This window comes from Scatophagus argus, chromosome 1, assembly GCF_020382885.2.
Source record: "Scatophagus argus isolate fScaArg1 chromosome 1, fScaArg1.pri, whole genome shotgun sequence".
NCBI classification, from domain to species: Eukaryota; Metazoa; Chordata; class Actinopteri; family Scatophagidae; genus Scatophagus; species Scatophagus argus.
This window is the reverse complement of record NC_058493.1, coordinates 805,424-833,072: the sequence shown is the minus strand read 5'-3', so window position 1 is coordinate 833,072 and position 27,649 is coordinate 805,424. Positions and strand designations below refer to the sequence as shown.

General features: G+C 37.7%; 3 protein-coding genes across 7 annotated transcripts in view; 1 reads left to right on the top strand and 2 right to left on the bottom strand.

The window, feature by feature from the left end:
* Positions 1 to 1,387: 1,387 nt before the first annotated feature.
* On the top strand, positions 1,388 to 11,672 carry LOC124056536 (hatching enzyme 1.2-like). 2 transcript variants are annotated; one of them, XM_046384210.1, is made up of 10 exons: positions 1,394 to 1,599; positions 1,753 to 1,825; positions 2,471 to 2,474; positions 2,717 to 2,794; positions 6,370 to 6,525; positions 8,826 to 8,946; positions 9,311 to 9,489; positions 10,170 to 10,251; positions 10,434 to 10,558; positions 11,172 to 11,672. In XM_046384210.1, coding segments are annotated over exons 2-10 (807 nt in total). In that variant the 5' UTR covers positions 1,394 to 1,599; positions 1,753 to 1,765; the 3' UTR covers positions 11,174 to 11,672. The 2 variants fall into 2 exon arrangements, with proteins under 2 accessions (XP_046240079.1, XP_046240166.1); XM_046384123.1 differs by lacking the exon at positions 11,172 to 11,672 and having other exon boundaries at positions 1,388 to 1,599; positions 10,434 to 10,666.
* Positions 11,673 to 12,376: 704 nt separating this feature from the next.
* fadd (Fas (tnfrsf6)-associated via death domain) lies at positions 12,377 to 14,384 on the bottom strand. Its single transcript, XM_046384339.1, has 2 exons — positions 14,009 to 14,384; positions 12,377 to 12,761 (listed from the first exon to the last, which is right to left on the bottom strand). The coding sequence occupies exons 1-2, from the start codon at positions 14,367 to 14,369 to the stop codon at positions 12,484 to 12,486; spliced, it is 639 nt and encodes a 212-aa protein (XP_046240295.1). The 5' UTR covers positions 14,370 to 14,384; the 3' UTR covers positions 12,377 to 12,483.
* Positions 14,385 to 15,271: 887 nt separating this feature from the next.
* Positions 15,272 to 27,649, bottom strand: part of ano1a (anoctamin 1, calcium activated chloride channel a) — a 67,010-nt gene continuing 54,632 nt past the window's right edge. For all 4 annotated transcript variants that reach the window (XM_046383901.1, XM_046383991.1, XM_046383736.1 and 1 more), the window contains 5 exons: positions 24,342 to 24,494; positions 21,907 to 21,959; positions 21,531 to 21,715; positions 21,082 to 21,187; positions 15,272 to 19,372 (listed from right to left, as the gene is read on the bottom strand). In XM_046383901.1, coding sequence (XP_046239857.1) covers positions 19,130 to 19,372; positions 21,082 to 21,187; positions 21,531 to 21,715; positions 21,907 to 21,959; positions 24,342 to 24,494 — 740 coding nt within the window. In that variant the 3' untranslated portion in view covers positions 15,272 to 19,129. The remainder of the gene's footprint in view (positions 19,373 to 21,081; positions 21,188 to 21,530; positions 21,716 to 21,906; positions 21,960 to 24,341; positions 24,495 to 27,649) is intronic.

Here is a 27,649-nt window from a genome sequence, read left to right as displayed (position 1 = left end):
TGCATGACTGTTCCCCAGTGCAAAAAGCAAGGTCCACAAAGACATGGTTGGATGATCTTGAGTTTGGTGTAAGAACTTAACTGGCCTGCACAGAGCACTGACCTCAACCCCATCCAGCACCTTTGGGATGAGTTGGAACAGAGATCCTGGTCCTACATCAGTGCCTGACCTCACTATTGCTCTACTTCATGAATGGGTAAAAATTCCCGCTGAAACACCCTCCCTGTTGGTGTAGGTTGGAGAAGCAGGGGCAATTTAGAGTAGCCAATTAATCTAATGTGCATGTTTTTGGTATTGTGGGAGGAAGCCGGAGTACCCGGAGAAAACCCACGCAGGCACAGGGAGAACATGCAAACTCCACATAGAAGGGCCCAGACCGGGATTCGGACCTGGATCCCTCTTGCTGTAGCCACTGCACCATCACCATGTACTGTGTTAAATACAAATCTAAAAATTTTTTTGACCTTGTTGAGTTCAGAGATAACCTTTTTGAGTAAGTTATGATTTTTAATTTTAACACAATTCTAAATAGAATGAAAAACAATTCTGTATAGGGAAACCACAATTTTACATACAGTGACCTGCAATTCTATACAGAGTAAAATGGCAGTAGAGTTATCTAGATAGATATAGAGTAAATTATAATCACCCAGAGTTAAATAAAAACACAGAACAGATTAGAAATAACATTGAAAATTAACTCTGCAGTGAGAGAAAATCTTACTCCATTTAAAGTGGGACCAAATGTTTTTTCAAAAATGTTATTTTATTTGATTTAAATTTATTCTGATGGTAGTTTTATCTGCCTCACTGATAAATCAACGGCACTGTCACTCACACTGTCTTTCAGGATCGGTTGGCCTTGGGTCTTACTCTTTATCTTAAACCAGCCCTCTTGATTGATTGCTTATTTAATCAGGAGACAGGGAGGTAAATGGACTGTACTTACATAGCGCTTTTTTAGTCATACTAGTCATACATCAAAGTGCTTTTACACTACTGTTGCACTCACCTAATTATACACACATTCACACATTGATGGTACTACGCTATCCATCAGAAAGCATTACTCTAACCATTCGCGCACACTCACACACCAATGGCACAGCATCAGGAGGACACCTTTACATGCAGATTGGAGGAGCCAGGGATTGAACCACCAACCTTCTGATAATTGGACTTCCTGCTCCACCTCCTTGTGGACAACATAGCTCCCTACCAGATTTCAATATACATGATTTTGAAAATAGCTATACTACCAGATTCTGCAATGTACTGTAGACAAACTCAAATACGCCGCTGTTCATTAACTATTTAAAACACCTCTTCAAAAAACAGCCATGTATTATAGTTAACTGTTATGAGAATCAACCATTCCACCCACACACCTACCGACAAACTCACACAAACCTGTGACAGATGCAGTGTTTCACACACATTCCAGTGACTCAGAAGTTTCTATTTACGGTGATAGATATGTGCTGATGTGTTTGCACATTTTGTTATATCATCTTGTTTTCTAGTTCTTGGAACACCTGGATGGTATAAAAATTCTCACTAGTTAAGAACAAGACAGATATTCTCTCTGCAGGCTTCCAGGTAAGTCACCCATCCTCCTACCCCTCTACACCCTAGAGCATTCATGTTTACAGTGTCGGTGATTTTGGTGACAATTAAAGCCTCAGTTTGGCAAGTTACATTAATATATTTCCACACACAATATATCCTCATCTTCTTCTCTGGTTACTACAGATCTGTTGCAGCCATGTTGGTTTTCTCTTGGTCTCTTGTGGCCCTACTTCTGGTGTCCTCTTTGAGGGCCGAGGTAGAAAATTCCAGACACTTCCACACTCATCTCGCTGACATGACATAAAAGCCTACATGTCCAAATAAAGGCCAGTCAATAAAATGGTAATATGGAAAAAGAGACACGCAAAAGAAACTCACCAAACAGGTTTTGAAGTTTTTAATCACCCAGAAGAAGGAAATTTATTAGATTAAATTGCAAAAATGCAAAATTATATTTGATCAGTTACGAGACAAAATGAGGTCCTAAATGAATCTTTAAAAGTAAATATAGAAATATGCTAAATGGATTACAGGAATTCCTTTAGAAAAGTGAGCTTGCTGGGTGGCTGGAGGCATTTGACTGACAACAATGAAATACAAACTTTTGAAAACTTTTAAACTTTGACAACAATAACTTGAGTTAAAATTAATATTTGACATGCAGTGTTTATTACTGATTATAATTATATATATTTCACATTGTGACATTTCAGATCCAGACAGTAGAATGAAACCTTATTTTCTTCAAACAAATTGTCTTAACCAAAACATGTCTTTAAGCAACTTTAGCCTGATGATTAAAATTTCATGAAACTGGAGATTTCATTAAGCACAGATGTTTGTATTCTGTACTTGGGAATAACATTTTGCTCTTTTTCCATGCCGCTGTGGGCGAGCACAGGAAGGTAAGAAAGAAATATCCCTGCTAATAGTTCCTGCTTTAAGTTTAAAGAAAAACTATCCAGTAAAACAGGAGAATTATTTTGGTCTGGAATTTTATTTTTGTGTTAATATATATCAAATGACTGACTGTGTAGAAATAATCAAGTTGAATTTCCTGCTTTTGTTGTGAAAGTGATTTTGATGCCAAGCTGATATGAAAATGATGATGTGCACACTACAGTATCATATACAATATGTTATACAGAGGTTGCTACCACTGAGGAGGACACATCCAGGGAACTCTCTGTTGGTGAATTGTTGGAGAGAGCCAACCGAGACCGCAGTGAGTAGAGCTTATTTTTTATTTAAACCTTACCTATTCTGTTTTGGTACCTTCACCAGGACTTAGAAATGTTTGATTTGCCATCATAGGTTGCAGTACCATCTGACAAACAGGTTTCCTTAATGCCACAAATGCCATAACAGTGCTGTGAAGTGATGTTATAATAAAACTCTGCTTTCATCCATAATAAACAATAATAAAGAGCAACACATTTCTACACCCAAAAACAAAATATGACTCAATAGTCGTGATGAAATTTGTTGAATTATGTGCTGGGTTAAAATTATTATCAGCATCAATAATAACTGTGCTAAGCATATTTCAAAATGAGTAGGCTGCCCTCCCTTCAAATAAATAAAGTGTCTGTATATAAGCTGAAATTATGTCATAAAAAGTGCAAAATAAATACTAGCGCAAAAGACGCATCGAGTCACTTGTAGTTGAATACAGAGCCATGAAGATAGGTTTTCTCTACTGCTCTAGTTGAAAAGAGTCCCAGGAAATCAATGCTCTCTAATACTCTCTAGTCTCGAAGACTTCATCTTAGAGAGAGACATGCTGCTGCAGCTCAGATCTCAGAGCGATGCCCCCCCCATTGAGCAAGTACAACAGCAACAAAAGTGGCATTGCACTCACAATACACAATGCAGAACCATAGAGAGAACGACAAGGGAATGTAAAACTGACATTAATGCAATGTATCACATTATTCTTCAATATAAAGTGCAATAGCAGATTGAGAAAAATAAATAATAAAATGAATACAATGAAAGAAAAAGAGAAAGAAAATATACAAATAAGTAAATAAACTAGTACAATAACAAAATAAACAACTTCCATAAGGGGAAATTTTAGAATGATCTCATCTATCCAATTCAGTAGGGAAATTCTTTAAGATATCATAGAATTTTTGTGCCTTCATTGTTGTTACAAGTTTTAGAACCTTCACATATATTTTAAATTCATTCATAAATACACAATTTGGGGGATTCACATTGCAACATAGTTCTTAATTTGTGTTTTTCAAGATCATACCAAAAGTTACATCATCTCTAGAGATTGAAGCTGGGAACAACACAATTTGTCTTTTTATCCATTTGTAAAGATTATTCCAGAATGTTTGTATTATACCATAAGAGAAGAAAATATGGTCCACAGATTCAATGTCATTTTCACAAAATGTGCATATATTGTCACTGATATTAAAACGTAGTCGTAAATAATTCTTCAGAGGGATAAATGCTGTTCATAATTCTAAAGTGTGTTTCTTTCATTTTGAGGGGTATAGGGAACGTCAAGTACATTGTTCTTAATTTATTAATTGATTTTTTATCAAATTTATTTAGTAAATCATTTTTGTTTTGTCTGCCGGGGAACAATATTCCAGTAAGGCACTTTCTAATGAATTTATTGTTACATTTTTAGTCTAATATTGAGATCCCCTGTATTGACAATGGGGCCAATTGTGGCGTTATAGGTTGGTGTGCCAATATATTTTTCGTTATAAAGATGAATCCATGAGGAAGTGTTTTTTGTAATTTAATAAAGTCAGACTTTGAAGGGTTAAATTTATCTTTGGTGCAAAAATGTTGATAATCCAAGAGATTACCATTGGCATCATCCATTAAATCAACTATAGACCATATATTCCTCTCATACCAATCCTACATATCAACATGATATACATATCATAGTGGTGTGGAGTGAGAAATTATGCCCATAAAACATTTTCCAATACAATAGAATGTGTTTGTGGAACTCTGATCTCAATCCTCCAATCTTATTAAATAAGGCATTTGGTATACAGTACCAAAATGAGTAACTGTGTTTGATCCAAGATTTCAGCCAATTAATTTTTAATGTTCCATTAAGGCAATCAAAATCAATAACTTGTAGACCACCATCTTTAATTTCCTTAATCATATCGCTTTTTCATATGGTGTGGCTTGTTTCTCCAAATAAAATTTAGATTAATTTGGTTAATAGATTTTATTAGTTTATTTGGGATAGCACAAGAGTAGGCTGGATACATCTTGATAGACATTCCATCTTGTTTAGATAAATCTGGCAGAGTATTGGAAGGTCTCTTTGGAGCCACAAATTTAGTTTGCCTTTACTCTCTTTTATTTTTTGTTCTACTTTCAAGTATTAACTTTGTTTTTGGTCTTTAGTAAGGTATACTCCTAGGTCTTTGATTTCCGATTTGATAGGGATATTACCGATGTCTTTTAGTGTTGTGTTGTTTAGTGTTGAAAAGTTCACATTTATTTACATTTAAGGTTAACCCTGAAGCTTTAGAAATGTTTCTAATTTTTTCAATAGTAGTTGGAATTTGGTGTCAGTCTTGTACAAAGTTGTTGTGTCATCTGCCAGTTGGCCGATAACAACATTGGTACCTAAGACATTTAAGTGTGTAATTTCATTACAATTTTTAATGTATATTGCTAACATTTCTGTGACCAATATGAATAAATATGGTGAAATGAGACAACCTAGTGGAATTCCTACACTAACATTAAAGCTGGGGGTGGTGCCATGAGAAAGTACAATGCAACTGTTGATATTCTGAAACAAACCACTAATTACGTTTCTAAATTTGATTCCAAAAGCTAAATGTTCAAGAACTTGGAAGATAAATGAGTGCTCTACCGAACGAATGCTTTATAGAAGTTCAAAAAAAAAAGAACAAAAAAAAAGAAAACCATCACTTTCAATTTGATTTCTATGTTCAACAATGTCCATTACCAACCTTATATTATTGTGATCTCCCTTTTAAAAAACCCAGATTGTGATTCTGCAATAATTCCTGTATGAAGACGAGTGGAAAAAATATAAGTGAGTAGTTTATAATCAGAATTTCTAAGAGTAATAGGTCTTCTGTTTTCTATGAATCTGGGGTCGTTGCCAGGTTTAGGAATTGAGATAATAAGCTAGTGTCTCATTGTGGGTGGAAGTATACAAGTTTCAAATATTTCCAAAAAAACTTGATGAAGTAGTTTTGTTATGTCTTCCCAAAAGTGTCTATAAAAGTCTCCTGTGAGGCTGTCCGAGCCAGGTGCTTAATTTAGAAAGAGGCAGCCAATCACTCTGTCCAGGTCAGCCATTGTTATTTGACTATCACATGTTTGTTTGAATTTACCTTCAACTTTGGGAATATATTTTTCTATATCCTTTAAAAATGTATGGCAGTCCTCATTAGAGAATTTAGATCTGTAAAGCTGTTTATAGAATTTGAGAATTTCTCAGGAGACTGATTTTGGTGATTTCTATATTATTTACAAGGCCACAAAAGTATGCAGAGTTTTTTCCCCCTCCTTTATCCATTTAGCTCTAGATCTAATAAAGGCTCCATGCACTCTTTGAATATACATTTCATCCAATTCATCTTCCATTTTTGATCAGGTATTTCAAATAAGTCACCAGCAAGTTCCATTCCATAAATGATCAGTCACTTTAAAAGCTCAGTTTCATTTGGTGGTCTGGAAACTGTCCATCAACCATAATGTAACGCAGTAAAACAGATGCTTCATTTACTGTGTAACTTGTGTTTCAAATAAAGCCTGTTGGTCTTGCAGCCCCCGATTTTGATGAGCCCACCCTGATTGGAGGAGACATTGCTATCACATCAGACGCCAACAGAAATGCTGACCCCTGCACCACCAGAGGCTGCCTGTGGAACAAGTGGTCCGATGGGAAAGTCTACATCCCCTACTATATTGCCAATCACTACTGTAAGCACTGATTGTTTTATTTTGATTTATTTTATGGGGATAGAAACATTTTACTCACAGAACAAACCAATGTCACATATCAAGACAGTTTCAGTGTGTTAATTTAGATTGAACTTACATTTTTTGATTCATAAAACACGAGGAGTTAGTCTCTTATACAATATATGATTATTGATGTACTGGCAATAGGAAGGAAAGGAAAGGAAAGGAAAGTGACATATCTTGTCATTGGAGGGAACTCACTCCAACGAAATTTGTTCTCTGCATTTAACCCACCCAAGTGACGTGCACACACACACAGCAAACCCGGGGCAGCGGGCAACCGCGTGCAGCGCCCGGGGAGCAGTGGGGGTTAGGTACCTTGCTCAAGGGTACCTCAGCCATGGACACCGGGACGGGGAATCGAACCAGCGATCCACCGGTTACGGGTCCGACACCCGCTGATCCACGACTGCCCAATAGACTATACACAGACTACAACTACTAGCAACTGATTACAAATTTAACATACAAATCATATGTGTACACATACAAGAAATTTGTCTCTGGTTTTACATTGCTCTCATTGTACACAGAAATAGACATAATGCTAAGAACAAGGACAACACAAACTAAAGCAAGTTAAATAATAGTAAAAAACAAACAAACAAACAAAATGGCCAAAACCTTAAAAGTATACACCAAAGTATCTGTATACATGTCAACTGTTAACAAGTAGTACAAATAACCAACAGAAGTAGTGCAAAGAAAAATACTGAATAACGTGTGTAAATGGATCATATGCATGTATAAATGTCAATACACATTATGTACAGCATGTACAGCATTTAATACTGATAGTGATAGAGCATGATGATAAGTTAATATTAAAATCTGCATTTTAAACTGGAAAATATAGTCTGTAATGGAAGTAAGTGTGTGTGTTATGGCTTATCGACATTGTATGACTGACTTAAGTGTTTATCATAATGTTTAAGTGTGTTACGATTTAGAGCTAAGTAGGACTCCAAACCAGCAGATGAACAAAGACTGGAAAAGTTAAACAAGGTCTTTACTAATTTTCTTCAAAAACACAAACTATACTCTACTATACTATACAAACAATACTCCTTCAAAGTCCAACAAAAAACAATCCGAGTCCGGGCAACAGAGTAATGCAAAACCTGGTCCAAAAAACGATTAAACTAGCACAGTTCAGAAGTCCAAACATAACATCAGTTTCCTGAGATAACCCAAAGATCCAGCCTGGGAGATGAAGCAGGCAGAGGCAGGCAGGTGAACCTGAACGCAGAGAACAGCCGTTAATTCCAGAAACCATACAAATGCAGGGGAAGGTGCAGCGAGCCTAACTGAGTGCCACTTCATCAGACGACATCATTTGTCGAAGGTGGAGTGGGTGGGGAGAACCAGGTGATGATGAGAACCAGGTGTGGGTGTAATTTGCCTGCTCTGCCCTGCTTCACTCTGGTTGGACAGGCACCTGAAAGCACAGATGAGCCCCTGGGAAACACAACACAACAACACAAGATAGTAATCCTAACAAAGTGTTCATCACAGCGATGGCCTGCGAAGCTGCTCTTGTGTCTGTTGTTTTGGCATACAGTATTCTTAATGCCGACCTCGGGGAGAAGTTGGACAAACTGTGTCCAGTGTCAGATGGGTCTGCAATGATGTTCACACCCCGTTTTCTGGGCTTCTTGTCCTGAATGGAAGGCAGTGGGCATTAGTGGTTTTCTCTGCATTTCTGGCTGTTTAGTCCAGTATGCTCCTGTTTGGTTTGATGGCCCATCCAAACCAGACAATGATGGACGTGTAGAGAACACACTGGATTACTGCAATGCATAACTGGATCAGCGGCTCCTGAGGCAGAGTAGTACTTTCTGTGATGGCACAGAAAGTTGGCTACATCTTCTGCCTTCCTGATGATGGGGTGATATTGCAACATTTATTTTTATTTTATTTTATTATTTTAATTTCTCTTGTGGGGCTCACATCAACCGTGCTACTGCATTTACAGCCTTTAGTGCTCCACTCACACCTGTCCTCCATATCAAACAGCAGCAGGTAGTAACTGAGGCAAGAAGACTGATGAGTAATAGAAGAATAGAAAAATACGTAAATTAAATGTCATATGTAAACTGTAATATTAACAGAGCTGTGTTATAATAATAGTGAAACAATAACTGTTGCAGTCATTATAATGCATATTAAAAGTATATATGGCAAACAGCTCAATTACATAACATAAATGAGTACAATAAGGTTACAATATGCTCAACCTGCCATTTTTGTCATGCCAGCCTCCCGTGAGCAGGCCATCATCATTCGTGGACTGGAGTCTTTCTCTTCAGTTTCCTGCATCCGTTTCAGACCCTACCAGAACGGCGATTATGAGTGGCTGAGCATCGAGTCCAGGAATGGGTAAGAGTTTGGTTGTATGTTCATAACTCAAAAGCAGAGTTTGAGCCAGAAATACGGGAAACTCTGTACTCATACTCCCAAAAATGTGCCCCAATCATGCCACAGTCGCACATGTCTTAACATGTCGAAACATTGTCTAGTTCAAAAATAATTTAAGCTACAGTTACCCGTAGAATAATAATAAAAAAAAGACAGAATATGTATGGTTGAATAGAAAAGTTCTGATAGAATGCAGTCTATAGTCAAATGCATACTTGTTACAATCCTGTTCTCCAGTGACTGAACAGAAGCGCTTGCCTTTACAATCCTACTTGGTGATATTCTATACAACTGCCAAAAACTGCTCTACGTTATGTGTCAACAGCTGCTATTCCTATGTGGGTCGTCAGGGTGGTGGTCAGACTGTGTCTCTGAGCCGTCAGGGCTGTCTGTACCACAGCACCGTCCAACATGAGCTGCTCCATGCCCTTGGCTTCAACCATGAACAGACTCGCTCCGACAGGGACAATTACATCAGGGTACACTGGGAAAACATTATCAACGGTTAGACTGTTTCTTTTACATCATCTATTACATTTATTTGTTTCTATAAGAAGTGGGTGAAAAGTCATGATTGCCAGCTAGGCAGGACCTATCAACCATCAACCATGTCTTTATTGACATTGCTTTGTGTATTGACATTGCTTTGTGTGCTGGGCCACAGTCATGCTGGAAAAGGAATTTCCTCAAACTGTTGCCACAAAGTTGGAAGCATAGCATTGTCCAAAATGTCTTGATAGTCTGAAGCATTAAAATTTAACTTCACTGGACGTAGATGGCCTATCCCAACCACTGAAAAACAGCCCCATACCACGCTTGAATTCAATAATAAAGAGGTCTGTCCCAATACTTTTGTTTATTATAGTGTATTATAGTGTAATGGCTTACCCTTGTAAGCCATTAGAAAGGATGCAGTTTTAAGGCACTTCCACACAAAATTAAATTATTCTTTAAATTCTACACAGTCAATGTTTTTGAGAGTCAACATCTTGTAACCATTAGCAGAGCTGCACTTAAAGCATTGCAGTATTAGATTTATTATTTACCTGTGGCAGTGGTATGAATAATTGTTGCTGATTTTGCATTATACACATTTGACATCCTGAAAAAAATTGAAATTCAAAACTTCCCGCTTAAAGTAAGCTATAAATGTCTCTGATGTATATTTTCTGTCACTTCTGCAGGCATGGAGTACAACTTTGACAAAATTAACACACTGAATCAAGGAACTCCCTATGACTACAACTCTGTCATGCAATATGAGAAGTATGGAAAACTTCATGTTTGAAAATTTTTTACAGACTGGCCCGTGCAATAGGTTGTGTATCAGTGACTATGTTGTAGCACAACCAGTAGGAATCTGCTTTGAACATTAAAGAACTATAATCACCAGTTACCAAACCCAAGCTCAAACAACTTTGCATTGTGGCAACTATGATTTTTTTCAGGTATGCCTTCTCGAAGAACAATCTTCCCACTATGGTACCCATTCCCAACAGCAATGTATCCTTTGGTCAGGCCACCCAGATGAGCAAGAATGACATCGAAAGGCTGAACAGGCTGTATAAGTGCTGTAAGTATATGGTGGAGTCTATACGGTGTAACTGTTTATTTGAAGCCTTAAAACAATACTTAGGTGTCCGTACATTTAGATATCATTGTAAAGAATGAGGACCATGGATTTCATTCTCGGGCGGCACAGTGGTGCAGTGGTTAGCACTGTCACCTCATACCTCATACTCCGGCTTCCTCCCACAATACCAAAAACATGTGCATTAGGTTAACTGGCTACTCTACATTGCCCCTAGGTGTGAGTGTGAGAGTGTGTGGTTGTCTGTCTTTGTGTGTTGGCCCTGTGATTGACTGGCGACCAGTCCAGGGTGAACCCCGCCTCTCGCCCGTAGTCAGCTGGGATAGGCTCCAGCTCCCCCACGACCCTGACGGATAAGCGGTATAGAAAATGGATGGATGGATGGATTTCATTCTCCGTCATGCATGTTTGAAGGGTTGTATTCACAGACGATATGGACAGGAAGAAATATTACATAAAAAAATTTTTGCAATGCATGTGCCGACATACAAGTACTGGTTTAAGACAGTGACTTGACAAAATGTGAACCTGTCCTTTAATATTCAAGCCAACATTGGAATTTTAATCCAGCTTGCACCTAACATTGTCCCTCCAGGAAGGTTTCCTCTGCAGAAACTGCATGTGACCTCGGGCCCTGCTGCCCTGATGACACCAGAGATGCTGACAAAGGAGATGAGAGTTTCAGATGGACAGCAATTTGGGGTTTGTCCTATAAAAAAATAAACCTGAAAACTTCAAAACTACCAAAAGCTGACTGCTACCCGACTGTTTAATGAAATGGCAAAGAGCATAGACACTGTGTAGATTCTGGAGATGTTAATGGGGCATCTGATTTCATCTCATTTTATTTTCATATCACATAAAAAAACAAAAAAACAACTAGCATTGTTAACAGTTAGATGGCTTCTGGTCAGAAAATAAATAAATGAAAATACATTTTCCATCTGTTATTACAATAAATCTATTTGGGTTCCATTCTATTGTGAGTTAGAAAACATAATCTTAGAGGAATAATGCAACATTTCAGCAAATATGTTTACTTTTCTTCTGGTAGAAAGTTAGATGAGAAGGTCAAAACCACTCTTATATCTCTCTGTTATTTGTGAACCACAAAGCACAAAGACTGTAAACAACAAGATTGGTCTGTCCAAAAGAATTCTGCACAAAAGCACCTCTAAAACCCACTAAATAAATCTTATTTGTGTAATCCATATAAAAAGCAATGTGTAAAAACGACAATTCACCACAAGTAAAACCTTGACCACGACTGATGCAAAAAAAACCCAACAAAAAACAAACAAACAAACAAAAAAAGCAAAGTAGTATTAGACAAGAAGTCCAGTCTTTTCAAATTGGACTCATTATTAAACAGGTCCCTGTATTATTAACAGTCCATAGTTTAATCTCTATGTTCTTTTATAATAACAGAAAGCTGAAAAACAGTATCTTCTGTCTAACAGTGGCACTCATAATGATTGAAAATGCCACATTGATATATTTGCATTTTAGTATAAAGTAAAAAAATATTTCTCTGGACAAGTAAGCTTCTAAACAGCTTTTGATATTGCTGACATGTCTGTAAATGGATCCACCACCCGCAGAAGTCTCCATTTCAGCTGCATTATCATTATGAGATAAATGACAATGTCACTGAGTTCATGTCTTTACAATGAAACATGACAGAAATTCACTGACACTGAAGAGCTTGGATCAGCTCTTTAAATAGACTATCTCTCACTCCGGTTCACATTTCAATCAAGTAGTCAATTTATTCACCTTAGTTATTTATTTATTGCACAGTTTCATAGGTCAGCAATTGTGTTTATTGAAACATGATTTCGTTGAATCACAACTTTCATTTCCATTCCCAAATTGAATCACAGTCTTATCTGATGTGTAAATAACCATCAATATCCAGAAGATGAAAGTGTGGTCTCTATTGTATCAGCAGTCATATTGTACTGGCAGGCTCTCAGGGCTGTTATGAGCTCCTCTGTTTGGGCCTTTGCTCCTCTACTCTTCCTCCACTCCTTCAGCAGGTCCCTCGCTAGCTCCTCCAGTTCTGTGGGATGCCTCCTCAAGATGGACTCAAGCTTGACATCAGGCAAACCCAGTTTGCGGCCCAGTTTACGCCAGTTCTTCCCCAGATTCTCAGCAATCACCTCTGTGGCGATGTTCAGTTTGGCTGAAGGAGGAGATATTGAGGGTTAAAAAGGGAAACACTATTCTAATTTGGCAAAAATAATTAACTTTAAAATAGAGGATCTTTATGCACAAAATGCACCAGTTACTAGTGAAATCTGGCAACAAATCGGACAACTGGGCTTGACCAACCTCCTCCCTGGATATGTGGAGCTTGAAATTGGTCTCTATATAGTTCACAGTTCATTTGGTACAGTATGCTGCCTCATGACAACATTAAAATACTGTAGGGGCCGATAAGTGTCAGCAGCTTGAATGCTGTGGCTTTTTGGATCAAACTTGTTCGAGTGCACCCTGTGGATGCTCAGTTGATATCTGTTTAGGCTGTTCAGGGGCGATTCCAAGCAGCTCACGTTCTCAAAAACCTCATTTCAGGATTCAATAATGCATCAGCACATTTTTTTAGGTATTGTTATAAATGTTTCGAGACACTATGAAATGAAATAAATTCAGGACTGTAGCACCTTTATAATTCAAAATAGAAAACAACAAAAGCAAATCTTTCACTTTTTTCACTCAAGCAGGACACTTTTGTGAAGAGATGATAAATGTTATTCAATTAACTTGTCACTGGATTTGAGTTATCTGTCTATATATCTATCAGCAACTTTGATGTTAGTCATAGTTAGTCATAGATTGCCTTGAAATAACTAATAACTAATCTCTGGTGGAATGCAAAGACAAAAACAACAAGCTGGTATCAAAGCCCAACATCACACAACATCAACATCACTATGATATAAAAGGAAAAGCTCATCTTAAATTCATTTTCAGCCAACGTTACATTAGACATCACATTTATTTTTTATTTGAATGTTTTTACAACCACATGTAGTACTCTATGTGATCTGACCATTTTTGATGGTCATTATTTATGTCGACAATAGCGAGCTGATAAGTTACACACAGCTAAAACTACAACAGTCCCTTTAAGAACCTCTTGTGTAGCCTCATGACTCAGTGATTCACACACTGAGTCATTCTGGACGCTACAGGTGTGTCTGTTATTTTGTCTGTCCCGTTCATACCACTGAAGGGAGACTAAATCACCGACACACCTGCCGGTACAACACAATATAAATGTTGTGTTAAAGTTTAGCTGAATGTAGACTACCTAATAAACTGAATGTAGACAATGTCACAGTTTGCCTGTAATACTAGCTATATTAGGCGGTTATTGCTAATTTACTAGTAGTCTTTCCTCAAAAGGCTGCCCCGTTTATTCTTTACCTGTCTCCGTCTCGTCCGGCTGCTCAGTAGAGCCCGACTGACTCTCAATGCTGTCTATTTTGCTTAAGAGATCGGGTCGTCGAATTTCTGTAAGGAGTTGGCGCAGGTAGTCCGTGTTGTCGGGTCCCAGTTTGCCTCTCTGCGTCAGAATGTCGAACAATTTGATTCCGGTGTCGATGTTTTCCATCTCTCTTTTGCCGATATGATCTCGACACAGAAATTTGAGTTGGCTGAGCTGTTCCGCGGACAGCTGGTTAGAAATCTCGAGTAAATCGGCGTTAAACTTTAGAGAACTCATGACTTGGACTCCACGGCCGACGTGATCTGTCCGAACGAGGAAATGCTTCACTTTTACTTTCATTTCCGTTTGTACGCGTTTTACTACATGACACGCCCACTTAATGACTACGTGACACGCCCTCTGGTGTCTGCTCCAACTCTTAACTAAGTCGTTTCAAATAGCTCGGTCTTCTCTGCAGAACGTAACGTTTTCCAGTGCTGTAAAAATGCTTATAATAAATATTAAATTTCAACATTTCTGTCAACGACGATGTGCGTCATAGCCTGCGACACACGTTTCAAGCGCGGCTCGGTGCCACGCAGGTGGCTGTTGTAAACAAACCGGCGGGTGTGTCATGGGCCATGGATCCCAAAGGGAAGAAGCGAAAGATAACTGATGAGAACAGAGGATTCAAGGAAGAATGGACCGAATCATTTGCTTTCATTGTGTGGTTTCAGGGTGTGAATGCCTATGTTCTTCAGTGAAAGGAATTCTTCATTAGTGTGTCATGTGACTCAGTATCCCCTCGGGGATAAATAAAGGAATGCTGATTCTAATGAATCAGCATTCACTTTTATAATTTAAATCAATTAGAAGAAACCTTCAGAACCTCTTCAAACCCACTCCACATTGAAGGGCTGCCATTTAATTAGACTTTAAACAGGTTACAAGACCTTGAACTCCTACTAATCAACTACTGGTCAACTTATACAATTTTTGAAATATTGCATGTGCATTGGACGTATTGAATGTTTAGAGCCAGATCCAGGATCCAGGATCCAGGATCCAGGGAATTTTTAGAATGTTTTATCTAATTGCTTTGTAACTGGCCTCAACTTGAGGGCTGTACACAGCTACAAATAAACAACTCACCTTAGTTGATATTGTGCTTAAGTACTTAAGATAGAACTTGAGTGGCACAAATTAGCAAAACCAAATCAAAGAGAAATGCAGACATTTTTAAATAAATATGTACACTCCAGGCAGCTTGTTTCTTATTTATTTGCAGTTAGTTTAAACAAAAGACACTAAAATACCAGTGTCAGACAAACTGGTTATACATGCATATACACGCAGTCATGTTATGAAATTTGCTTTGACATACATCATATTAGATATCAGCGTATCATAACTTGTAACACTTAACTGATGCTGTAAATGTAACATGGCAACAGACGGCAGGAGGACATCTTATGAGGCACACCGAGGGAGAGCCTTCACATGTGACATCAAGTTAGAGATTCTGAAGGAAAAAAATTATTTTAGCTAAAACAGGCTCTGTCGCCCTGTGGCAGCACGTAATCTTTCACTGAATATCAACACGAACCCTATTGACATAAAATAGTATCAAAAGTAGTAAGGTTTGGTAAAAGTAAAATGCGCAGCTTTTGCTAAAAAAACAAAAACAAAAAAAAACAAAACAGAAAACAGGTCCCAGAATCTATCAACTATTGTTCTAATTTGCAGGCTGTATTAGAAGATGTTTTTCAAGGCATCCTTAAAGATACGGCAAAAGAGGTTCATATCTACGGTTTCTGGTATATTAAATAATGAATTAAAATTAAGATAAAGTGTTTCAGTGACATTATGAAAATCTCTAAATGATTGAATTAGATACAGTAAGAAATGTGCTATTATGAAAATAAAATAAAAAATAATAAAGCAGATACACAACATTTTGAAACAAAAATCTAACATGACATTCTATCAGTCTGGGTTTAGGGTTTACATTTGGAGTAGAGCAGAGGGACGGATTTGACACACTGATGAGCACAGAACGTAGCCCTCATGTGACTGGCTATTTAAATCTACATGTAGGTTCTTCAAAGTGACATACAGGCATTTCCACATATGTTTTTGCTCTTTGATAAATATAAAACAAAATATTACTCAGTCTTTGTGTTTGAAGCTTTGAAAAATACTAAATGAGTTATATGATTAATGTAAGACAAGACAATATTGACCCCTTTCCTGGTTTCACACTGTATCTCTTCTGATGAAATCTGCTAAATGGAGCCAGTGACAGTTTTAAAAAGATGTCTCAACAGTTTGGATCATTAGAGCAGCTGGGAGAATATAAAACTAGGCAAGACAATAGCAAGACACTGGCACTGCCATTCACAGACATCATGAAAATCTTTACTTTAGCAAAAACAAAATGACTTTAAATTCTCACATCTCACATTGCTGTCAATCCAACAAGGTTCCTGAGGCCCATTTGTTTCAGCCATTAATTATTCCAACATGCAGTTTTCATATGGTATATGAGGATTACGGAAAACACTCCATATACATACTTCTACCACTTGAACATGACTTCAAACATACTACATTAATTTCCATTTTCACACAAACTTAAATCTGTCAGCACACCTGTGCTGTGAATGATTAAATATATATGAAATGGACATTTTAAAAAAAAGATTAAATGCTGGAGTCTTACTGTAACTGAAGAACAGTAATTTAGTTTTTTTGTTTGTTTGTTTTATGGCTCATAAGCTTCATTGTGTTAACCTGATGACACAATGAAGCAATGACAGGCACATTTTTTTCTCAGATAAAACAACACCACCTTGCTTAGCACCAGATACCCAACACATAAAGTTAGCACTTAACTTGTTAATCAAAATGCTTGACCTGAAAGGACAGTACATAGTAGATTGAGTGACTAGAACCAATTATAATAAAGCTAATGTTTTTCTGTGTTGAATGTATGAACAATTGCCTGTTTGCTATAAAAAATATGTCAGCAAAGTGTCTCTGTTGTGTTTTCAGCTGTTTCTGCTGCACCCAAGTGGCCAAAGAAAAAAGGAAATAAGTCCATGTTGTTTTCACCTCTTCAGGGTTAGATCCTAGGAAACAAATACCTAAAGATAACCTACCCAAAATGAATCAGAAATAGCCCCTCTTGGTGTGCAGGATCATCTGTTTTCATTAGCTTTAGTCACACAAATGTCTATTCACCCCAAACAGTCTGAATAAAAAATGTGTTTTAAGTCATATCAAATATTTCCTGTCACAGTTTTGATGCCAGATAAATTAAGCCCACGAGCTAACCTTCGCTAAAATGAGTAAAAAAACAAATGTCTCAGGAGAACTTCTTTGAAAAGGGAGAAAGACCCAATGATGAGACAGCAGGAGACTCTAAGACTACTGACAAAAAAAACCTGCACATAAACGAAAATGCCAAGACAATACCTAAAATTATGAGTTTATCGCGGCAGGTGATTCACATAATCCAAGCCCAGTGACCGGTGCATGGAAAATTGTCTTACATGAAACCAGTCTGAGACTAGAAGAAGACAAATATAAGATGGGTATATATGCTTGCCATGATGTTCAAATTGCTTGATAATCTATTGCTTTGTAAATGTTCTGTTTAAAACAGAAAATTTAAACTGGAACACAGCACAGTCAGTGCTCTTATCATATCTTGTCTGTGGACATTAATTCCTCCAGACAGTTCAGCTATGTCCATGGTTGACTCCTCCAGAGTTCTCTGATTCTCAGTAGCCGGTCTCTGTCAGAGGAATGATATGGTACAAGTCTCACTACTATCAGCTCATCAAAAAGGCCAAAACACAATGACAAACCCAGAGATTCCACCTTTATGAACAAAGAACATGGCTGCTAAAAACTCCTTGACCTGTGTTTTGGAATGGTTGCTGGCATTAGAAACTGTGTAACAATAATCAGGTATTTTGGATGAAAATAACATAAGCCTCTGTGAAAGGTTTTGGGAAGAACATAGATTTATGTAAATGTGACTGTCAAATGTCAAAACCTGATTGTGTGCAGATCCTGGAACAACTTGCTTTTATATTTACAAAATTTAGATTTATATGAATTAATTGTTAAAATGCTTTTTAATAAAACATAGTTTTTGACACTATACAATTATTTTTACTAATTTTGGAGACTGTATATTTTCAAAACACTATATTTTACATCTTCTATAACAGAAGACCTGGACCTGTCCCTGGGTCAGTAAATAAAATAAAATAAATAGTTTTCATTTTACAACTTCTCATGTGGAAAAGATTTCTCTCCAGAGATTTTAGCAAGGGTAAACAACTCAGCATTTCAGCAAGGTGAGATGGAGCGTGATATCACTTTGTGTTTTACGCTGTATATCTTGGCAGTTGCGTCTTTAAGAATTCCAGTTCATTAGAAAGTTGTGCTTAGATAGTTGTGCTTCCAGGAATAATGGCACTGAGCACAGTTAGGCAGTTTGTTCATATTCAAAATATAACAAATATAAGATTGAACAATATGGCGCTCCTTCAAGAGAACAGCACAACCTGACAAGCCGCTAATAAAAAAAAAAAAAAAAAAAGAAAAAGGCCTATGTGAGTTTTCCACACTGATGACAGGAGAGAGGATCTCCGAGCATTCTGTGTCTCACCAGTAAGACACCAGGAGACAGCTCTTCTCAGCAGGACCATTTGGACGGATTGAGGGAGGCTTTCTTCAATACAAAAGGTGCATTCAAGCCTTGTGGGAGAGGTGGAACGTATGAACTTAACTGACTGATGAGTCACATTTGACACTGCTTTCTCAGACATCCTGACTGATAATCTCATCAACAAGGAAATATCCCTATGTCAAAAGAAACTAATGGCTTATTTCTTTCAAATACATCCAACAAATAATGTTTGGGAATAATAAATCTTATGACTATTGTCTAACTACTTCAAAGATGAAAGAACTCTAATATGAACCCACTGAAGTTATTCCTACAAGTATTGCTAAACAATCTGTAACAAAAGCTTGACTAAGTATTCAAAACAGGTAACTGTCCTAAGCTGTTTGCATGTTCATAGAGCCCAGCAGCAAGTAGTTTAACAGCAGTTTGCATGTGATGCGGGCCGTGAGCGTGGCTGAGGTGGACTTTGACTGGCTGACGAGGGGGTAGTGCAGTGGTCCTGGTTGTTCTTGTCTCGTGCTGCCACTCTTTTGCCTTGCTCCTCCTTCATAAAGACCTCAACCATGAGAATCTTCTCCTTGTGCATCTGGAGGCTAATGTCCTTGGGGATGTCTGGGATCAGCCAGTCTACAAAGTCACTCATAAGCATCACCACATTCTGCACACAACAGAGGTAAAAAGAGGGTAAACTGGAACATCTCAGATACAAACATCTCATTAAACATCAGATTTGGCAACGTTAAAGCCTATAGATGGAAAGAATGAACTTTTGAAATGTAGTGTAACAGCAGCAGAAGTCATAAATCCATCAGACTCAGTTATGCAATTTACACAGAAATATAAATTTTGCTAACATTGACCACCATTTTCATTTGTTCCTAACTTGAGCTTATATATTCCAAACTTTAGTCAAAAGGACAATGGACTGTACAAAAGGACACTGTACCTGTACCTACACTGGACCTAACGTTCATATAATATTATTATTATATCATCATATAGTAATTATTATTTACATTTTGACTAGCGTTACAATTTATTTTTCATTTACAAGTAGTAGAGACAAATAACCTGTCCAAAAATTTGTGTATTTATGGTGATTTATGACACAGCAAATCAAAGTTATGTTTTTTGTGTTAATTATTTTGTATCTTATAATAAACAATAATAATAATAATAATAACAAAGACAAACAACCACACACTCTCACACTCACACCTAGGGGAAATTTAGAGTAGCCAATTAACCTAATGTGCATGTTTTTGGTATTGTGGGAGGAAGCCGGAGAACCCGGAGAAAACCCACGCAGGCACAGGGAGAACATGCGAACTCCACATAGAAGGGCCCAGACCGGGATTCAAACCTGGAACCCTCTTGCTATGAGGCGACAGTGCTAACCACTGCACCACCGTGCCGCCCACCTCCGAAATCAAACTTTTGAAATACAAAATCATACTAAAAACTAAATTAAAGAGTTTGATATAGACCTGCTCTAACTGGAAAATGTCATGAGATAACTATTTAAAAAAAATGTAATTGAATTGAAAAAAACTTAAATTTCAGTATTTCAGTACCAAAGTTCCATATTGTACATCACATAACAGATTTTCATAACAATATACTGTATTTGCTAATACTGACTGATAGACAGATAAGCTGTCCAAGGCCACGGTTTGCTATCATATGTTACAATTAGACTAACTTTAATATATGATATCATAGTCTTTGCAATATTGATGAGATACACTTTTGTGTTTATTAGTATTAGATTATTTGTTTTCCTGGTGTGAATGGGCTGCCATCGAAAAGCTTTACACAATTGTAGAGGTACTTTTTTCTGCCTACGGAGGAGCTCTGCATACAAGATGCTCAAATCTACAAAATAAAGACTGAAAATAGTTCAAAAGTTAATTTATACCAGGAAAGAATTTATGTGGCTCCGTTGATCACCACTTTAAAGCAACTGTGATAAGCAATAGAACTGATGAAAATAAGCGGGTAGAAGTTTTATTTCAAGGTAACAGTAGTACTTGTTCTCTTGTTTTGTTAATAATGATAATGCAGTTGTACTTCTGTGCATGCTGCAAATGCAAACAATCACATCAAGAAATTCAAATGAGAGGAGGAAAAGTGGACAGGAACATTCAAGCTGTTCCTTTATCACATTCAAGTATAAAGAGACTCCATTACGTTTTCACTTAGTTAATTGCTTCATATTTCACTTAAAGGCCGTAAAATCAACAAATATTAATAATGTGTTTATGCTTATTTGCTTGGCCTATATGAAAATTGAGTGATATGCCTACTTGTATGTAGTGGCATATAGTATGTGTGCTTTGATGTTAACACATGGGTTCTTTTCCATACCTGAAAGACAATGACAAAGGCAAGTCGGGCAGCAAGAATGGCCCAGAACTGCTTGGAGAGTTCATATGGTGTGTTGGACCAGGGAGGCTCTCTGTAGTCCTTATATCTGGAGAGAGAAAGACATAGAGTCTTGACGTATGATTTATTTAGAAACATATTTAAAAAGATTAATTTAATTTATTGGTTTACTATTTGACAGATGTCCTTTTGTTTTACTCCACATAATGATAAATAAAGGTAATAAGCTATAAAGATCATCAATTTTACAAATGCTCAAAATACAATTATGACACTGTGTGATAAAACATGCACTTATGTAAAAACAATATAGTTCTTTGGTAAGAAGATAACTAATTGTTTGGCATGATGATTAATTTAACATATATCAACTATCAATTATCGTCCCAACACAAAAATGAAGTTCGTACGGCTGTAAAGTAAAACCTTACCTGCATATTTCTACCGTGTAGCCCAGGTGCATTGGCTGGAGAGGCTCTGTGCCTGGCTGGAAGTCACTGACGTTGAAGTAAGACAGAGTGTGATTGATGAAGCCATGCATTGTGCCATCAGGGCTGTACATGTACTGATAGACCAGCCGTGGGATGAAGTCAGAAGTGAAGGAGATGACAAAGGCCTGAGGAACAGAGAACGGTTTATCTGCTAGCTGTTCAGGAAACGAAATGATCACGTTAAATGAGAACTCCTTCCTCATTTCTGGATTACAAGAATTAACAAAAATTTAACGTGACTAAACATTTGCATGGGGGTTTTTTCAGATGTTTTAGAAAGACAACTCAACAGAAACGGTAAAGATATAAGGCTTACATTAACGATGACTGCTACCTTGCTGAGACCTCTCAAGAGATTGTACCAGATACCTGCAGAAAGAAAGAGAAACTGTTGTTAAGGTTCAACAGCCTCACCACGGAGGTACTCTAAGGCTGGGCTAATCAATTACCAATTGGATCACATTTTAAAACCAGCAAATGCAGATGAATGCAGTAAAAATTATTATTATTATTATTATTAGTTATAGTTTCACTTTGGAAATAAAAAATATTTTTGGACACATATGTGAACCAGACACATCAAAAAGTGCAGAAACAGAATAAAAAAGCTATCAGTGAAATAAATGCACAGAATCATAATCAGTGGCAATAACAGCAACCAGTAACACACACACTCACACACAAACTCACACACAGTCTCATTTCCATCACTATTGGGGACATTGCATAGACTTACATTCATTTCCGGGAGGCTTAACCACCACCTAACCATAACAATAAACATACTTGTCCAATCCTAACCCTGACCTTAACCTATCCCTAACCTCATTCTGACCTTAAAGCAAGTCTTCACCCTATTATTTAATGATTTATGTTGTGGGGACTTGCATTTTGTCCTCATAAGTAGGGTGGATCCAGATCTTTGTCCCCACGAGTACAGGAATATGCGTCCACACACACACACTTAACAAATACCTCCTACTACACACTAAAGGAATATAACAAATGTTTTGGCCATGTGCAATTAAAAATACCCCTGTTTACACACCCCCTATCATTTTATTTTGATAATATGAGCCTCAAATGGCATGGTGAAGTGGGCTGTTCTGACCATGATAGATGGCCTACAGTAGACGACAAATACCACCTCTCACCATTCACTACTACTGCACACACTCCGGCAGATGAGATGGGGTGTAGGCCCAAGTTAAAAATCGGACATGCTGCACCCGGACATGTAGGCAAAAGTGGGGGGAAAGCAGGAAAAGTAGAAGAAGTGGCATGATCACCGTGTGCAAAAGAGGCAGTTAAAACCTGGTGATAATCTCTCTCTGAGAAACATTAGCAGCCTGATGTTATTCTTAGCCATAATGTCTGTCTCCTCTGTTAAGCATGATGGACCCGTGTTCTACAGGCATCAGGAACATGTACACCTGTATCATTACACTGGTTCAGTAATGGATAATTTGCAGAGTGTCCAAAGTTAAGACAGACTGCTGTAGCAGCCTGTTAACCAGTCATTGTGCCAGAGAGAGGTTCACAGAGAGCTGCCTGTGTCCCTGGCACCAGTTCTACCCATCACCAATGATGCCTCGTAAGTTGAGGTATTGCTCAGACTGCAGTGCACTCACAACCCCCCAGACAGACTGAATATTTGATCGAACACTTTGAATATTGACTGAACATCTATTTATTGATTCTTTTTCAAGTGTTAGATTTGGTAAACTTTGGTAGTTTAAGTTTTAGGTGTATGCACGTTATGTTTTGTAAGATAATTTACACGGAGGCAATGTTGGAATTTAAAGGGGGAGAAGTGTTGGCACTACAGCCATACTCCCACTAGGGGTAGCTGTTTGCAAAGAGGTGCTGTGTTCTGTGTTCTGAGTTTTCCAGAGGGGAATATACTTCCCATCTACTTTTTTTTTAGTTAGTTACTTTATTAATCCCAATCTGGGAAATTACTTCTCTGCATTTAACCCATCACTGACTGAAACACACACACATGCAACATGCAGTGAAACACACAGGAGCAGTGGGCTGCATCAAGCGCCCGGGGAGCATATATATTGGGGGTTAAGTGTCTTGCTCAAGGGCACATCAGCCGGCTAATGGGGGTGGGGACATTATCACTCCACCACATTCAAATTCTTCCTGCCCGTCCAGTGGGGGAATCGAACCAGCCGCTTCTCCAACCTCTAGGCCACGGCTTCTCTCTGGGACTTGTGTGTTTATTCCTGTTAGCCTCTATCTATGAGAGTGCTGATCATGCAAGCTGATCTGAATACATTATGTAAAATACATTAACTTAAAAAAGGAAGTCTTTTTTAGGTATAATAATGGCTCTCTTTGGTCACCCTTGAAAGCTGAAATAGAGAGATAAAAGGTATTTTGTAACCTTGGCTCAGACTGCTTAAACTATCTTCAGCTGAAGTTTAAAATGCATTCTTACTCAAAATGAGTTGTGAATTTTGTCCTAAATCTGTTACACTGGAGACATGGTCATTATGTACAGGAGGAAGTTCTCCTTTAAAAATCTGTAAGTGAGGACACCAACAACTTTATGGAAATGAACATTTAAGGATGTGGTTTGATTTGTCTCTGGTAGTGTATATCTAATACTGACAGCGCACTTATACTGAGGTAGCTCTTCTCCATCAGCTAAAAACACCAAGGAGAATAAACAGAGCATAATGGGGAAGACTTATATGATCTTCTTCTTTGTGTATTTCGGTAGGGGAAGTGGATACATACCAATGTCTTTGGCTTTGGCAGCAATTGGTCTACGCAGCTCCATAACAAACTTCTTGGCATCCAGGCGAATCTCTATGATGTTATTCAAAAGGGCGAAGAGTGGAGCCAGAGGGAAGGAAGCCACAAAAAGAGTCACCATCCCAAACTGTATAACTAAAGAAACAGAAGAGATGAAAAGTTAGCAGAATATACTGTATGCTACAAAAAAATGAGACTATGAGCTTTTTGGAAAATATGCTTCATAGATAATTGGCAGACCTTCTGGGGAAGACCTGGTCTCATTAGGAGAGACAGCAATCGTCCCACTTTGGATGGAGCAGCTCTCATATCTAGAAATCTGACTCAGTTTCTTTTTAAACCCAAACCCTGACAACCCAGAATTGAGATCAGGAGGCAGAGCTGCAGTCCTACACGCCTCTCTGCGCATCCATTAGCACAATTACCCACTCAAAATCCCATAGAAACTGTGTCTGTCTCCTGACCACCTAAATTAATTAAATTACATACAAAAAGAGGACTTATACATAAAAATCTAATAAAGATTAACACCAACACCTCAAAAGCTACAACAAATAAATTAAATGTGGACTTTTAAGCGTTAGATCTCTATCATCTAAAGCTGTACTAGCAAATGAATTAATATTATCCATCTGTTTCTGATCCATCCATCCAGATCTCTAAGATCACCTTCTTTCACCTCCGTAATATTGCTAAGATTAGGAGCGTCCTCTCTCAGAGTGATGCTGAAAAACTTGTCCATGCTGTCGTTACTTCTAGGCTGGACTACTGCAAATCACTATTATCAGGATGTCCAACTTACTCTGTTAATAGCCTGCAGCTGATCCAGAATGCAGCAGCTAGAGTTTTAACAGGAATCAGTAAAAGGGATCATATCTCCCCCATCTTAGCTTCTCTTCACTGGTTTCTGGCCAAATTCAGAATAGACTTTAAAATTCTCCTACCAATACCACCACCATCTCTACTGCCCCACCCCCTCTCCTCTTCTTCCTCTCCCCTCCTCTCCTCTTCTTCCTCTCCCCTCCTCTCCTCTCATCAGGTCAACATATGATCCATTATTTTATGTCACTAACTGTTCTCCTAACAGTTCTCCTTGTAGTTTTGTGTCTCTCCCTCCCTTTCTTTCTCTCTGTATCTCTCTGCAGGCCTCTCCTTCTAGATCTACATGTTGAACTGCATCTGGCCCTCTGACAAACCCAATGTCTGCTGTCAACATCTGCCCATGTTGTTCTTCTAGGTAGTGATATTATAACTAACTTGAACATATCAGCTAAAAAATAATACAATACATAGTCTTTCAGAATTCCAATTATAACAACCTGTCATGTTTGTCTTTTGTAATGTATGATGTTTATTGCATGTATGTTTCTCCTTCTCTCTTTGATTGTAAAAGGTGCTATATAAATAAAACTGAATTGAATTGAATTATCATAATCACCATAGCACCTTCTGTATACTTCATCATTATCATTATCAATAGTTCCAATAATTCTGGTATTATTGCTGTTGCTACGCATCTCTGTTTGTGTGCTCTTTCTCTCACCCTGGACCCCCCTCTCCCTCTATTTCTCTCTCTCTCTCTCTCTCTCTCAACCCAACCGGTCAATGCAGATGGCCGCCCATCTTGAGCCGGGGTCTTCTCCAAGGTTTCTACCTTCGAAAAGGCAGTTTTTCCTCACCGCTGTCGCCAAGTTCTTGCTCATGGGGGAATGTTGGGTTCTCTGTGTTACAAAATTTAAAGAATTTGGTCTAGACCTGCTCTAATCAGAAAGTGTCATGAGATGACTTTTGTTGTGAATTGGAGCTATATAAATAAACTAAATAGAAATATGCGATTCAGTAGAGGTATGCTAGACGATGAACCACCAAGTCTAGGTGAAATAAAGTTTTGATGTACATGAAATCATACCTTTGTCAAATCTGTGTAGATGTAAAAAATGTATTATTTGAGAATAATAATAATGATAAAAAAGGCAAAATGAAGATGGAACAATGCACAAGTCCAAAGTAATCCTTAATCGTTTTCAACGTAGGATTTATTTAGGTTATTTGTTACCTGACTCTCTCTGAATAAAAAGCATCTATATGATATATTTATATTCTTCAAAAGTGGTCTGTGTTTTCTACTTTTTCATTCTAGTGTCATATAAAGTTTGCAAAAAATGCCATCTGTAAAATCTAAACACAATCTATTTTTCCAGTCCCACTTCATCACATTAAAGCTTTACAAGCTGAATTGCTTAGTGATGTTATATGGTATAGGGGTAGCTGAATTGCAGATTAAGCAATATTGATAATGTAATATTGTGAAAACATTGCCTGTATTCCTTCATTACATGGTTATTACCCCATTAATATTATTAATTTTATTGTACTATCACTAAATAATTTTGCCTTGCTATCTTTCTGTTTCCTCATTATTACTCTTTACTTTTGGCCTCTTACTACCTTTTAATAACATTTTCAGTCTATGCACTCTGTCACTGCAACCTGTGGTCATCGGAGGTCGGTCCATCCTTATTTTTAAAATTGCACAATTGTCACTTGTGGCTGAATTATAATTTTGTTTTTGTGAGTATCATAAAGGCACTACAGAAAATTTACTGTATGTTATAAAGACTGTTCAATCAAATATTGAATTTTTAATCACATGCATGCTTTTTTCTGCTGTGTTTCTGTGCTGTGTTCAGAATCTCAGATGGTGAAATGTGTGTGTCACAGCAATCCCGTGGTGTTTTTCAGCTGAGAAAGCAACAACATTGACTCATCTTGCCACTAGCTAATGAATTCTAAAACTACCAGATGGGTACAGGGGTGTATGCAGTGGTTGGTGATGAAAGCTGCTTCTAAAATGTCACCTGGCCCCACCTCAGCCACTCACAGAATTAAGTTGTAATATGTATGTAATATAAAATGCCAGGTTTCAACCCGTAGAGGGCAGTCGCTATGCATATATAGCACAAAACATAAAATTCAAATACTTGCCACTAAAATGTCGAGATTTGGATGTGAATCAATCAGCAACCATACTTAGTATCTATTTAAATTGCTTTTCAACAGAAAAAAGTGGTTTAGGGGTTTAGTTACTTTTTAATAATATAGACTGTAAAAGAGAAATTACCCAGCTGCCATAGCCGCAATCTCAGAGCAGTCATGTTAGAAGCAGGACATTTAATGTACTATGAGTCTAATATTTTGACAGGCACGCACATACATCTTTATCTTTACCTAACTTGAAGGTTTCCACCTCACTGACTGATACAATGTTTGATGTTCTCAGATTGGTTTGT

Coding starts and splice junctions, on each gene's coding strand:
- LOC124056536 (XM_046384123.1), top strand. CDS start 1,766: ATGTTGGTTTTCTCTTGGTCTCTTGTGGCCCTACTTCTGGTGTCCTCT. Junction 2,795..6,369: donor GAGAGCCAACCGAGACCGCA/GTGAGTAGAGCT, acceptor TTGGTCTTGCAG/CCCCCGATTTTGATGAGCCC. Junction 10,252..10,433: donor TCTGTCATGCAATATGAGAA/GTATGGAAAACT, acceptor GATTTTTTTCAG/GTATGCCTTCTCGAAGAACA.
- fadd (XM_046384339.1), bottom strand. CDS start 14,369: ATGAAAGTAAAAGTGAAGCATTTCCTCGTTCGGACAGATCACGTCGGC. Junction 12,762..14,008: donor GCCGGACGAGACGGAGACAG/GTAAAGAATAAA, acceptor CTCCTCCTTCAG/CCAAACTGAACATCGCCACA.